We start from the raw sequence: 14,249 nt of genomic DNA, 5'->3' as shown, positions 1-14,249 counted from the left end.
TTCCTTTGTGAAGCATTTCCTCAACAACAGTGCAGAACGTTCTTTTTAGTTGGTCTATATTGGCTAAAATGTACAGCAATGAGCAGATATGCCTGCCAAGGCTAGAATATGGAACACAAATAACATAGTGATGCTGGGGCTTTACATGATTTGGGATCTATTTTTTTAACATAATAAATTTAGTTCCACGGATTACTATTTCTGATATAAATATTTCACAATAGTGCATGTGAAGGAACATTAGGGTTATGTGGGGATGGAGGCAAATTTGGGTTTAAAATGAGGTATTTCCTTCCTATGGAAGTACTGAGAGATATACCAAAATGAGATCTTATTCAAGGTATACCAGAAACTGAATAAACTAAATACTGTACTTCATTCCTGGAAGAAATTAGCTCTACTTTCTGTGTAAAAGCAGAGTAGTTGCAATGAAGTCAAAGGTGTGTAAAAGCAGCTTTGTCCTATTTTTCTATAACCCATCCATTATAGTCCCTGTGGGTCAAATTCACCTGTGTAGATGGCAAACACAGAGCTATGCACAATTTTAGAGGATATTGATATGAATATTTAGTTTGTGGCAAGCTGCAGTGTAATCTACTCTGTTCTATCCTCAGGGCTGGTGCAACCATTTAGGTGACCTAGGCCATCGCCTAGGATGCTAGGATTTGGGGGGCGCCATTTTCTTCGGCAGCGACCATGGTGGCTGGATCTTTGGCTGCCCTGGTCGCTGCCAGCATTTAGGTGGAGGGAGCTGGGACAGGGGAGCATGGGGAGAGCCGCCTGCAGTAAGCAAGGGGGTGGGGGCGGCACGCAGGGGAACTCCCCGCCCCAGTCTATCCTGCTACACACTAACTGTCTGTGTGGACTCTCCGGCCATGCAATAATAGTTCTATAGTGCACTTATAATCTATTCTCATTTCAAAGCAGGGAAGATCAAAGTGCACTATGAATCTTTTAGTGCACTGCAGCAGGGTCCACATGGACACTCAGTATACAGGAGAGATTTATACCCCAGTTTTCTGCAAACTGTTTGTGTAGACAAACCCTGAGGGCTACCTCAGAATTCCATCTGCCTCATATCCCAAAATCATCCCATGCAGCAGCATGAGACTATCTTACCCCTCTTGTCTTCATTTTATGGGTAACAGTCCAAAAAAAATTTAAAAAAAGACTGAGATCCACTGATCTAGTTAAGTCAGAATGGGGCTGGGAGTCACGGACTCTTGAATTCTAATCCTAGCTGTGTCATTGGTTTACTTTGTGGCCTTGGATAGATCACCTAACCTTTGTGCCTCTTTTCTCTCTATAAAATAAAAATAATGGGCTGGATTTTCAGCTGCACCCATTGTCCATTGGATGCAGTTTTTTGGTATGGCAACTTGAAAAGGAACATTAAAGGTTGATGTCCAGGTTTGTCATCCACTCTATGGCTTCTAGTGACATGGAATGAATCAAAGCTGTCCCGCTCGAGAAGGATCTTGGAGGGAAGCAGTCCATTAGATATTCCATAATTTGGAATAGGCTGTCCTTCATTTTCAGTGGATGTAGTTGATATGGATCCTGTTAATGTGGGGGCAGAGAGGAGCTAGTTGTGACTCCTTGATTCTGGGGCTAGTTCTATACCAAACCCAACCCTCATGTAGTTTACTGCAGCCTAAGGTCTGCTCTAAAGTTAGCTGGCTTTGACCCCAAGGGACCATTACACCAGTAAAGAATAGCTGGAGTGCAATAGCACTCAGGTCTCACTCCTCCCCAGAATGACCACTATACCATGGAATGGGTGGCACAAGAGCCTCGGTACTCCTACAAGCTTGGGGAATCCCCAGCTAGGGAGATGAGGCATTTTTCTGGTCCCTTCATGTTGCTAGGGTGGGTTTGTAGAAATTAAGAAAGTGCTGTTTGTACAGTGCTTAGAAGATGCAAAGTGCTATATCTAGATGCTAAGTATTATCATTATGATTAAATAAGACAGAAAAGGTAAATGAATGATATTTAGGGTCTTATTCTCTGGGTATCTATTCCACATAACAATGGGACTATCCCTGATAATACTTTTTCACTCTTCAGAGAATATTAGCCACACCTGGTAGATTTTCAGGGAGATGGGATGGATAAATGGTAGGGTAGACCAGTGGTTCTCAACCAGGGGTGCGGGGCTCCCTAGGGGGCCTCGAGCAGGTTTCAGAGGAGCCTCCAAGCAGAGCCAGGATTAGACTTGCTGGGGCACGAGCAGAAAGCCGAAGCCCCATCACATGGGGCTGAAGCCCAGGACCCTGAGTCTTGCCACCCAGGGCTGAAGCTGAAGCCTGAGCAATGTAGTTTCATGAGTGCCCCTGTGGCATGGAGCCCCAGGCAATTGCCCTGCTTGCTACCTACTAACCCCAGCCCTGGCTTTTATATGCTGAAAACCAGTTACTGTGGCACAGATGGACCGGTGAGTTTTATAGCATGTTGGGGGAGCAGGGGGCACTCAGGAAGAAAAAGGTTGAGAACCACTGGGATAGACAAATGAGGGGTGATAGTAGTTAACCTTGCTATAACTCTATCTTCAAATATTGAGGGTCTGATCCTGCTTCCATCCAGTAAGATCAGAATTGGTCCCTTGCTGCATATCCCCTGTTCCCTGTATCTGAGTCAAGCTGCAGGGAGTAATGATAAATTTTCCAAACTAGGCACTGGCCTAGGTGGAATGAAAGCAGATTTTTAGTACAGCAAACAAACATTCAATGTTCCTATAAAAGGGATCTGGAAACCCAGCTAGTTCATTAAAAAACATGATTGTTAAGTCAAATGAGAAGTCGTCTAACTACACAGCATGAAACTGCATTGTGAACTGGCCTGTAACAATACATTAGTGTTATGTACAAGTCTACTATATTTTACACATATTTACATGTTATTTGCTTGAATAATGAATGTCTTTGAATGATGTATCTGATTGCAAATATGTATGAGGTATTCGTCCTTTGGAACACAATTTGTACTATGTGGAACCATCATGGTCTTTAAATTTGATACCATTAATTGTTAAATTTTCTCTATGCTCTGCTAGGGTTCTAAAATACAGAGCTGAAATGAAAAGGCAGGAGGGAGAGAGAGATTACTGAATATTGAAAGTATAAAAGAAGACAAGAGATATTTCTTAGTTAGGGGCTTTGCCCATTTGCAAACCCATTTAAATGTGGTGGGGGTTTTAAAGTGGGTTCTGGGTTCAATTTCTACTTAGGAAAAACTGGAGGGAAAAGGAGCAGAAAAGGGTCAGAGAGAAGAAACCCAGTGAAAATGAGAGTGACAAATGAAGTAGAGCACAGACAGAGTGAAGAATAAACAAAGGTTGTATAGAAAGAGCAGTGATAATGGGGGGCTACCATTCTGATAGAAAAAAAGAGGATATCTAATGATTCTCTGCTGCCCTGAGTTTATACTTGGAGGAGACAGCCAACAGGCTTATTGGCTCCATGATGCTCTGCTGGGCCCATTTGTATGCTTGCCTGCCTAACTTTTGAAGGTCAGTTCTACCCCTGATACACAGCACATACATAGCTCTCACTGTTGCCCCATGCCATTGGCTTCCTCCCTTCTGTTTCCCGTATCTATATATTGTCTTTTGTTACATACTTCAACAAATGTGTGTGACAAGAATTGTCTTTTTGTTTTGTGTGTGTTGCACTGGGGTTCCAATCCCTGCCTGGTGTCTTGAGGGGCTGTACAATACAAGTATTTAACAAAAAGACAGGTTTCTTCCAGCCAGAATTTGTTATAAATGAATTCAATCTTCATGGGGTAAAAAAACCCACATGTTTGAATTACAGGGTAAAATTAGTTTTGAAAACCTATAAAATAGCACCCAGCGAGGTTTCTCAGGCTCTATTCTAGAGAAGATGTGAACTAAGATGTGGTATTTGCTAATTCTTACTCACATAATGACACTTTCAGAACTCAGGCCCATGAAGGAATTCCTTTCAATTGTACGTATATTTATATTATCTTGAATATCTCTGAAAAAGAAAGTAAAGTAAAAATTAAACAGTTTTGTAGCTCTGTGATCCTTTCATCTCTTTGACAGGAAATAACGCTTCAAACACCAAAGAAATTTTTCTTTACATTAGATCTGAGAAAATATTTTACATGTAGGTTTCCTGAACGATATCACTAAGTTTGTCCAAGTACTGTTGGGGAGTGAAATGAGAGCAATCACTTCCAAACTTTTGCTTTTTGCTTTCTAGAGCATGCATCTTAAGCAAGGCAAGATCAACAGTACGCACTTAGGGCCGGATTCTTCGAGCAGGATTGGCCCCCAAACTAATGCAGAGAAGGGTGGTCTTTTTTGGCCCTGATTCATCAAGGTACTTAAGCATGCAACTAATTCCTCCACTAATGTCAACTACTCATGTGCTTAAAACTAGGCACAGGCTAAACTGGGGCCTCTGACAGTTTATTGCATTGACAAGTATTCATTTCAGTCAGTTCCACAGTAAACTGTTATATATAAAAGGATAAAGGATGACTGATATATAAAAGGATATACTCATACACATTTCTGTTACTTGCTCAAAATACAGCTCCAAGAAGTTAAACAGTATTACTCATAATTTAGACTGGGAGAATTGTTGTTTTCATGCTGTTTTTTACTGGAAATCAGGGAACATAATGAATTACTTGCAATGCCTGAAACCTAATGCAGCTCTAAAGTTGTCTCATTCTGAGTGCTATATATGGCCATGATACTGAATTATCTGACAGTTAAACAGGGGCCTCATTCTTCAAGTGTAACGCCGATTTAAATCAACAGGTGCATCAGTAAGTGAAATTCAAACCTGTACAAAGAGCCAGGACAAGGCCTTCTAACATTTATACATACCTGCACACACACATCCTCATGCGCACACACAGACTATTAAATTCCTAATTATGGAATGAAATACTGCCCCTCTGAAGTCAACAGGAGCTTTGTAATTGACTTTAAGAGGGCCAGGACTTCAACCAACATCTATTTTGGGATTTAAATGGTGTGGCCTTCTGCAAGCAGAGGAATTTTATTTCAGGCAAATAACCCGTGATTCTCTAGCACAGATCGATCCAGAGTAACTAAGTCTGAAGATGATTACAAAGCTGGCTAGAAAAAAGTTTACATGGGTCCTTGCATGTTGTACCTACTATATGGATTCACTAAGAGCTAGAGTGAAATTCCAGAAACTCCATACTTGACAAAACACAGTACCTATATATTTGAATAGCAGTACCCAAGATAGGTGGTGGATTAATATTCTTGAAGATTAATGTCATATAAGATTTAAATCTAAGGACGAGTAGTGGAAACATACCCCAATTTTCTGTTAATATACCTCAACACCGGACACCTGTAAGGATGAAACAAGAGTGCCTATTCATTCCCTGGCTGCTCTGCTTGTGACTGCCAGGTGGGGCTGTTGAAAAATTTCTATCAAAACTAGTGAATAGTGAATTCCTGACCCTATTAAAGTCCATTGCAAAATTCCTACTGACTTCCAGGGGTCAGGATTATCAAAGCCGGTTTTTGATGAAAAAATTAGGTTTTTGACTAAATGAAAATTTTCACAGAGAGTGCCTGCTTTAGATGTAAAGTGTTGACTTTTTGTTGAAAAAAACCAACAACCTGAAAAATGTTTATGTTTTTCAACAAAAAGTCAAAAATTTCCATGGAAAATTTTAAATTAATGATTTGTTCTCCATTTTTGTTGAAAATTTCTAAGGGAAAAATTACCTTATTTTTTAACCACCTCTGTTGCCAACACGGGTGCTGACTGCAGTGTTTTTTTTTGTGTCCTGTCCACTGGGATGTGAATTGAGACCAACTCATTTCACACAGACCATAGAATAGTCACCAGATGACAACACATTTCTGTCTCTACCAGCCTGGTTTGAATTTAAATTGGTGACTTAGAAGTTAAAAGGTTATTGTAGGTCCCATTAACCAAATAAAAAGTTCTCTGTCACATGCCATATATAACATTTTGTATAGAGAAGTCACAGGAACACTCAAATAAAGTAAAACAAATTATCAATGCACACAAGATTACAAGTGGTGATGAAGTGACAAAGTCACTAAACAAATGCAAAGGGAAATGTGTCAAAGATCTTATTAGAAGAGCAGACCATTTGAATGGAAATAACAAAACGTTAAAAGCAGCCAATATAAACTTACAATAAAACTTTCTGGAGAGATTGTAGCTTATGTACAGTAGGTAAAAACTTAATGCCAGTGTTTGATATTGACCTAAAGAGGAAGAGAACAAATCAAGATTATTTTCTGTAGCTCACAAGTAAAATAAAACTAACAAAGAAATACTAGAATAAAATTGGCAATTGTTTAGGGTGAAATTGAGCCATGTGCAGAAGGCCTGCACACCAGGGAAACCAAACTTACGTTGTATAGTATGGGTGTATAGTATAGGAAAGGAGTGGCCTACCTCTGCTTCCCCTGAAGTCAGGAGTAAAACTCTCATTGATTTCAATGGGAGAGGAGTAAGGGCATTGCTGAATGCTTTCTGAAATGCTACCCCTCAGGACTTAAACTGGTGTTGCCTAAGGGGCCTTTCACTGACCCCCAGCACAGGGGTGCATTTGAGCCTTCATTTGTTACGTTTCAGAAATGAATTTGCTTAGATGTTAGTTCATCAGTAGTTTGTTGATTCAGCAACTGAAGGACCCAGATTAGGGATTGATTTTAGGGTGCCAAAAATAAAATGAAAGAAGGGCATGCCAATTACACAAATTGGGGGAACCTCAGAATCAAGAGTAGAAAGCATTCAATTTCTAATTTTACACCTTTTATTAACTTAATAAAGACATGAATTTCCAGACTGAGAATAATTAAAGTACCTGACCTTCTGGACTGAAGGAAGGTTCTGTTATGATGTTTGATTCTCCACTATCCTTTAAACTGATTAATCACAGTGATAAAGAATAACATATTTTTATAATATATATTTGTAAATATGAACCCATTTTTAACCTCCACTTTAGTGGAAATGCATTTCCATTGGAAAATGACAGCACTTCACAAAGTAGGAAAAACCAAACTGTTTGTTTCCTAATGTGTTGGGTATTTATGATTTGAACATACATTAGCTATGTAGCAATTAGTCCCACTTGAGATGAAGCTGAGTTTCAAAAATTGGAATCAGAACTAAGTCCAAACTTCTCCCACAATAAGGGTTTCTTGCATCAGGGATTGTGGTTGAGGTGTGTGACCATGCTCTTCACTGTCCAAGAAAAATTACCTGGCACACTTGAGTAGGACTCAAGGGCTTGTCTATAATTATGGCTAAATCAGCACTGCCATGATTGGTGGCAGAGTGCTCTCCCGGTGACTCCTGTATTCCAGGTCCCCAAGAAGAGTAAGGTAAGCAGGCAGGAGAGCATCTCCCGTTGACACAGTGCAGTGTAGATACCGCTCTAAGTCAACCTAACTTAAGTCGACTTATGTAACTGAAGTAGCGTAACTTAGGATGACTTACAGCTGTAGTGTAGACCAGTCCCCAGAAATCCACAGGGTTTATTTGGCAAGGGTTACCCTGCCACAGTCTCCTTAGATCCCTCAGGCTAGTCCCAGGTGGCACTGTAAAACCCTATTTTGCAGCAGAGCAAAGAACTAGTCCCGTAGAGAAAAAACCCCCACAATAATCCTGTCCCAGGCCTACCCTGCCTCTGGGGAGACTCTGGCAATCAGTCTTGGGAGAGGTACTGAGCATGCCCTTTCCTCAGAGAGCAAAGGATAGGAGGGCTGCTCTTACTGAGCTTTCCTCTTTCCTTTTTAACTGCCCTCGCTCCCCCCCTTACTATCTGACAGCAAGAGCAAATGTGGCAGGGCAGGGCTGAGTCGGCTCCTAACAGCTGGTTAACTGTAGGGATATTAAAGAAGGTACTAACAGTGATTTCCCCAAGTGACAGTGACACCCCCCCCCAGGTTCACCAAGTACAAAAATCCCCCCAGGTTCACCAAGTACAAAAATCTTTTAAGTTCTTATGTTAAAACTTGTAAGCTCCTGTCTGCAGAAAACACTGATTGTATCTGTTCTGTGAAAGGTACCCTATTACTATGTAAAACTTACAAACAAGTTAATTGACTTTGTTCTTGAAGTAAACACTATGCTAGCCTTCAGCTGTAATTGATAAATGGTTAAGATATGGAATGTATGTTGATGAATGTTTGATGTACGTGAATGGTTAGGGAGGTGCCAGCCTGGAAAGGATCCATTGGCCGAAGAATGTGTCAAGTGGACCACCAGACAATCCCCAGAGGGTAAACTGGGATCCACCCCAAACACTTGGAAGGAATGTGCCACTTTAGACAGTGTGGAGCCACCAGGAATGTGCCATCTGCTAGTTGAGCCAACAACAGCAGGATGAAACGGTTCCCATAGACTAACATAGGAATTAATTCCTATAAAAATGGACTCTAATAACTGAGGATTTTGAGTCCCTGATTCTGCTGCCAACTTCCAGGAGCATCAGGTGCATCTGACACAGACTCGGCTCCATCCTCATGACCAAGATACCTGGCCAGTAACTTGGCATGAGCAACTTCTAGGCTGGTAACTATAATACCTATACAGAACCTGAATGAATGATTGTGTGAATGAATGTGTGTGTGTGTGTGTGTGTGTGTGTGTGTGTGTGTGTGTGTGTGTGTGTGTGTGTGTGTGTGTGTGTGTGTGTGTGTGTGTAAGGAATAAGTAGTAATAGGAGTAAGTAGTAAAACAACATTGTTTGCTTTTATCTTTTGCCTTATTATTATATTTACAATAAATGTGGCATCTTTGCCTTATCCCTCTTAATAAGATCCTGCTGGTTTTTATTATATTGGCATAACATAACCCTTGCTGGCCCAGGATAGGGATGACACACCCCAAACACAAGGCCTAAACAGAGTATTACAGAACACAATACCTTTTTTGGCTCATAAAATTTTATCCAATTTGATAACATTGATGATATATTGATTACCTATATACAGCGAAAGCACAGTGCCACAGGAATCAGCAAAGCTGCCTGTGCTTCTGGCTTAGACCAGTTGGATTACCAGACAAAGAGAAGAGTAGGCTTCAGTTAAGGCAAATTGCCTGTATGTATATACTGTGTGAGGTGGTATTGGAGGTAACCTTGAACTGAGAATACTGGTTTCTTTTTTTCTTTTTTTTCAAGAAATATATTAGTGGTATATCAAAGGTTTGGGTATGTCTACATTAGACACTTCAGGAACAGAAGGGGTTATTCTATCACTGTAGTAAATCTACCTCTCTGTGTGGCAGTAGCTAGGCTCATGGAAAACTTCTTAGGTTTAGGCTGGCTTAATTACATTGCACAGCACATGACATTTTTCAGAGTCCTGAGCAATGTAGTTAAGCCGACCTAATGTTGTAGGGTAGACCAGGCCTTTGTATTACCATCTACACAGAATAGTGGTCTTCTGTTATTAGATTTATTATTATTATTATTGTTTTGCACACTTACATTCTTGAATAATTACATGATGGTGAAAAACTCTGGCTGAGACTCTGGAAAATATAATGAGCATTCATATAATATTCAATGCGAACCTGAAGCGTTCCAGAAAAGTTGTTAAAAGACCCTTCAGGTATTCATGACCAAATGTGGAAATCTAAACAGGACATCCAAATCCCACATTTGGGCATTTAAATTCAGTTAGGTCCATAAAATGGCCATTCACGTGCCTAAATGTTGATTCAAGTTCTCAAATGTGGAATCTGGATACACTATTTACCCACGATGAAAAATGGGTTTTTTGGTGGTTTCATTTTATAACCACAAGCCTTTGCATTACATGAAAGACTATTAAAAGGGAAGGCAGTGAATATTCAAGAATACACCTTGGGGACAATTTATTAAATGTCATGATTACTTTGTCTTGGGAACAGGCATGCTTGTACTGGATAAAAACAATTCCAACTTGTCACAAGTGACCAAGAAAGTGCAACAAAATGTACTTTGCAAAACTAACACAGAAAAATCAAAAGGCATTATTAATGCTGCAGGTGGGTCATCACAAGATTTTTATTTTTAATGTACATCTTGCAGTGCTGCATCCTGAATAGAGTTAGCAAAACAACCATTAAAAGAGGTAGAAAGACAGTGCCTGCATCACCTTCCTTACACTACTTAAAGTTCAATCCCTAAATTAGCTGAGAATTGTGTGGGGTTTGAGCTCCACAACTGCCTTTGATTTTCAATGAGCATCGTATGGCTACAGTTCCATGCAATTCTTTAAAGGAGTTAAATGTGAGAGTCATTTATATTTAAATATAAATTATACCATGCATTTGTTTTAATAGCATCTGTGCTGAGGTAGATAACAATTGTTGCTAGATCGTGGGCGGGGAGGAGTATAGTAGGGCAGAGGGGAGGGAATTAATAGCTTTCCTCCCCACATCACTTCCCAGAGTTAAGGTTGGTTCTTGTGTTCAGACAGTGCAAGAACTATAGTACTCTTGCACCACCACCATCAACACTAGGTCCCCCAAAGAGTGAGTCATGTTGGTCAGCAAAGCTTGCACGCCACAGGTGGGAAGAGGAACTTGTAATGTCTGCATGATGCAGCAGTCACTATCCTTCTGTTCTCCCAGAGGTATTGGACAGGATTCTGTTCTCACATCTGGTCTGTGTAACTAGACTGGCTTTTATGGCATGGGATTATGGAGTGTACAATTTAGAAAATCATAACACTTTTATTAAATCTGCAGGTGGTGCAGTGGAGTGCATTGGTGGACAGGATGATGATTAGAAACAGGTGAGACTGTTTTTTTAGCAAGTCATGTGGCACTGGTTAAACCATGGTCCTGTCTGGCCTCCCTCTCTCTTTTTTACTCAACCAACAAATCTCTAGAATGGATAATCTTGTAATCTTGTTAAAATGCAGATAATCCCATTTACTGGATATCATTCCTGCAGGACAGTTTTGTCAGTTTTGGCAAGGGTTACCCTGCCACTGTTTCCTTAGATCCTTAAGGCTAGTCTGAGGTGGTACAGAAAAACCCTATGGTCTTTTGCAGCAGAGCAAAGAACTAGTCCCATGGAGAAAACATATATGTTCTGTGTATGGTACCTTTAAACATGTGTCTCCTTTAATCTACATTATAACTGAATCCCATCTACCATACATATAAATAGCTCTGTAGCAGCTCACTTCTCCTCAGATTGCTGATGACTGCATTCCAAAGTCATAATTGTCTTTTAAAAAAGGTTACACAGGATGGAGAATGTTTTCCAAAAAACAAAACACCCACCCACCCACACGTATGTTGGATTTTCTGGTGCTTATTTGCAGATATTGAGCCAAATTCTACTCTTATTTACGCAATCATAGGAGATGCCTCATAAAATTGATAGCATGGTTTAACTTATTAACTTATTGTACATATTTGTTAAATAAACCAAATACATAAGTCAGAGATAAAGATGAGATTTCTAAATATTTCATACTGGTTTATATATATATATATATATATACACACACACACATCCTAATAAAATAAACAAACTAAGATCAGAAGTTAGTTTTAAATATAGAAGCCATTTGAGATATAAGTCAAGAATTCAGGAGTTAAGAACACACTCAAATAACTTTTCAGAACAAAAAGCCATACCCTGTCGGCCAGATCCTCAGCGGAAGTAAATGAACATAGCTCCAGATCTGGCCCTGTATGCTACATGCAAATCCCAAAAGATATTTACATATAATGCGGATGAAGAATTCTAAACAAACCAGGAAATATTTTGGTTTTGGAGTGTTTCAATTCTAATTCTTGAAAATGATCCAGTGGAATGTCAGTTCTGTAGTGAAGCGCTAGTAGGCAAACACTAACCGAGTAATTCAGTATATGCTAATATTCCACAGGAAGGTGTGTAGTGTGTAGGGGAGATTACCATAAAACTCTTAGGAGCAGACTGAGCCACTTAGCCACAGTCCTGAGCTGGAAGAATTGTAGCGTCACCATCCCTCAGTGAGAGCTTGTGAAAGAGATTGTACCTCGGGGAAACATAACTAATTTCTTTTGAAGCTCCTTAAGGTATCTTTCGGGTGGTGCAGCCTGCTCCTTTACAGTGTGCCCAGCCCAGTCCATGGACTGGTACAGAAGTAGTCAGAGCTATCTAGTCAAAGTGCACTCCCAAGTGCAATGGCTACAAATGATCTTGACCCTAGAGCAGAGCATGCATATAGGCGGGGAACGTCTCTTTGTGCCCACCTGCATTCCCTTCCTCCCCTGAGGACAGACTCAAGGACCAGGGGCTACATGGAATTTAGTGTTAATCATCATTATGTTATACTGTATCCTTGTAGCAAGGCCAAAGATCTCTGTATTTAGGAAGCATGCTATTAATTGTGTGTGCCAGCCAGCTCTTCCAAGAAGTCATATCCTGCATGCACAAACACAGTGATGGAAAGCCTGTGACAATAGGTTTGCCATCCACAAAGCAAACTAATTTACACATAACATGAACATTATTTTCACTATTTCTTGAAACCTAGTTATATAGCCACAATAATGTTCTGAAAATGTTATATTTAAATACTCTTTTCCTTTTAAATTGAAATAATTCAAGGTGGGAGCTGGACATACCCACTGTACCAGCATCATAGAACCTAGATTACAAATGTGAACTAATTTTGGAAAGAAAAGAGAGGTTTGAAAAGGCATTGCTACATGTCAATGTACAATACTTCAGCTAACTATCCTTTCCCTAATGAGAGTGAGATAAATGAACTTGTACCTGTGAAAAGGTCAACAAGTTACCATTTTGAAACAGACTCTTTCGTTGGCATATACCCAAGAAAGCCAATTAACAATTCTGTCTCTGCTTGAAAAAGACTGGTGAAGTAGTTTATGGTGTGTTTTTTAGTTTGATGATATCTGACCCAGAAAAGTTTATTATATTTTAGTACAAGATTTTTTCTCAGACTTTTTTCCAATGATAACATAGGATGTTAGTGGGCTGCAGTGGACTCCATTACTTCATATGGGGATGTACTTCTATCAGAGCTGACATGCAATACCATATTAATATTCAGTACTTAGAAAATGTAATTGTCCCATAGGTTGATGGGTGTACTGAGAAATCTAGCCATCACTTCTTCCCTAGCCATAATAAAGAGCTAGTAATAGTGTTCATATGTTTGAAGAATCTTATAGAAAATCCCTTAAGCATGCTGCAAAGTTCATTAAATTGATGGGCTACTGATATTTTAATACTTTACCCAGTGTGTCTCCATCTAATGCATTGACGATATTCTATGTTTTGTATTGTCTTCTGCAAACTGACAATATGTACGTATTTTTGCTTTAGTTTTTTTGAACTGAGTTTTGACTATCCTATTACAGACAATGTACTGGCTGTGGATCTTAGAAAATACGATTTGCCATACTGGGCCAGGCCAGCAACCCATCTAGTCTGATATCTTGTCATTCACACTGACCAATATCAGAACCTTCAAAAGAAGGTGCAAGACTCGTAGTAATGGGCAATTATATAACAACCTACAATTGCCTCCTAGCTTCGGATGGTTAGTCTGAGTTATGTTGTGGTGCATGAGGGTTTGTTACTCCCCGTACCATTTTTATCCTATTTTATGAGTTGTGGATGTTCTCCACATATATAGCCATATACATACCTAATCCTTTTCTGATTCCTACGAAGCACTTAGTTTGAATAGAATCATGTGGGAGGGAGTCCCATAAATTAATTATACAGTGACTAAAAAGAGTATTCCCTTGTCTCAGTTTTAAATTTCTTGCCTTCCATTTTCATTGGCTATCCCCTTGATCTTGTATTATGAGAAAGGGTAAACAGGAGAACCCGATTTACCTTCTTTCTAGCAATTATTCTTTTGTACATTTTTATTGTGTCTTCTCTGAGCAATTTCCTCCCTAAACAAAACTATCCCAATCTTTTCATCACTGAAATAAATATATCTCTGTCCTCTAAAGAGAGATTGAAAAAAAAGCAAATGGTAGCCTGTGAAACAGTCAAAAGCATGGAGAACATTGCAGTATTTCATCTAGAAATGTGCCAAGGAAGGACGTCTAGGTATCATTGTCGGCATAGGAGGGTATAAACAGCTTGAAAGGACAAGGGTCTGTCACCATTACAGCACTCATTCTTTCTCTTTCTCTTTCCCAACCAATGACTATTCCAGGATGGATATATATTAAATAGTCACTGGGCTAGAGAGAGGAAGTGGGAAGCCTTGA

General features: G+C 39.7%; 1 protein-coding gene across 2 annotated transcripts in view; it reads right to left on the bottom strand.

Annotated features, from left to right (window-relative positions):
- LOC115647596 (follicle-stimulating hormone receptor) overlaps positions 1-14,249 on the bottom strand; it is a 171,638-nt gene that overhangs the window by 28,427 nt on the left and 128,962 nt on the right. Inside the window, exons 5-6 of one of the 2 annotated variants that reach the window (XM_030554307.1) lie at positions 6,185-6,256; positions 3,921-3,998 (exon numbers count right to left, since the gene is read on the bottom strand). In XM_030554307.1, coding sequence (XP_030410167.1) covers positions 3,921-3,998; positions 6,185-6,256 — 150 coding nt within the window. The remainder of the gene's footprint in view (positions 1-3,920; positions 3,999-6,184; positions 6,257-14,249) is intronic. The other variant, XM_030554306.1, reaches the window with a different exon arrangement.

The sequence above is a fragment of the Gopherus evgoodei genome, chromosome 3, assembly GCF_007399415.2.
Source record: "Gopherus evgoodei ecotype Sinaloan lineage chromosome 3, rGopEvg1_v1.p, whole genome shotgun sequence".
Lineage (NCBI taxonomy): Eukaryota > Metazoa > Chordata > Testudines > Testudinidae > Gopherus > Gopherus evgoodei.
The sequence above is the reverse complement of the archived record's forward strand: the minus strand, read 5'-3'. Positions and strand labels throughout refer to the sequence as shown.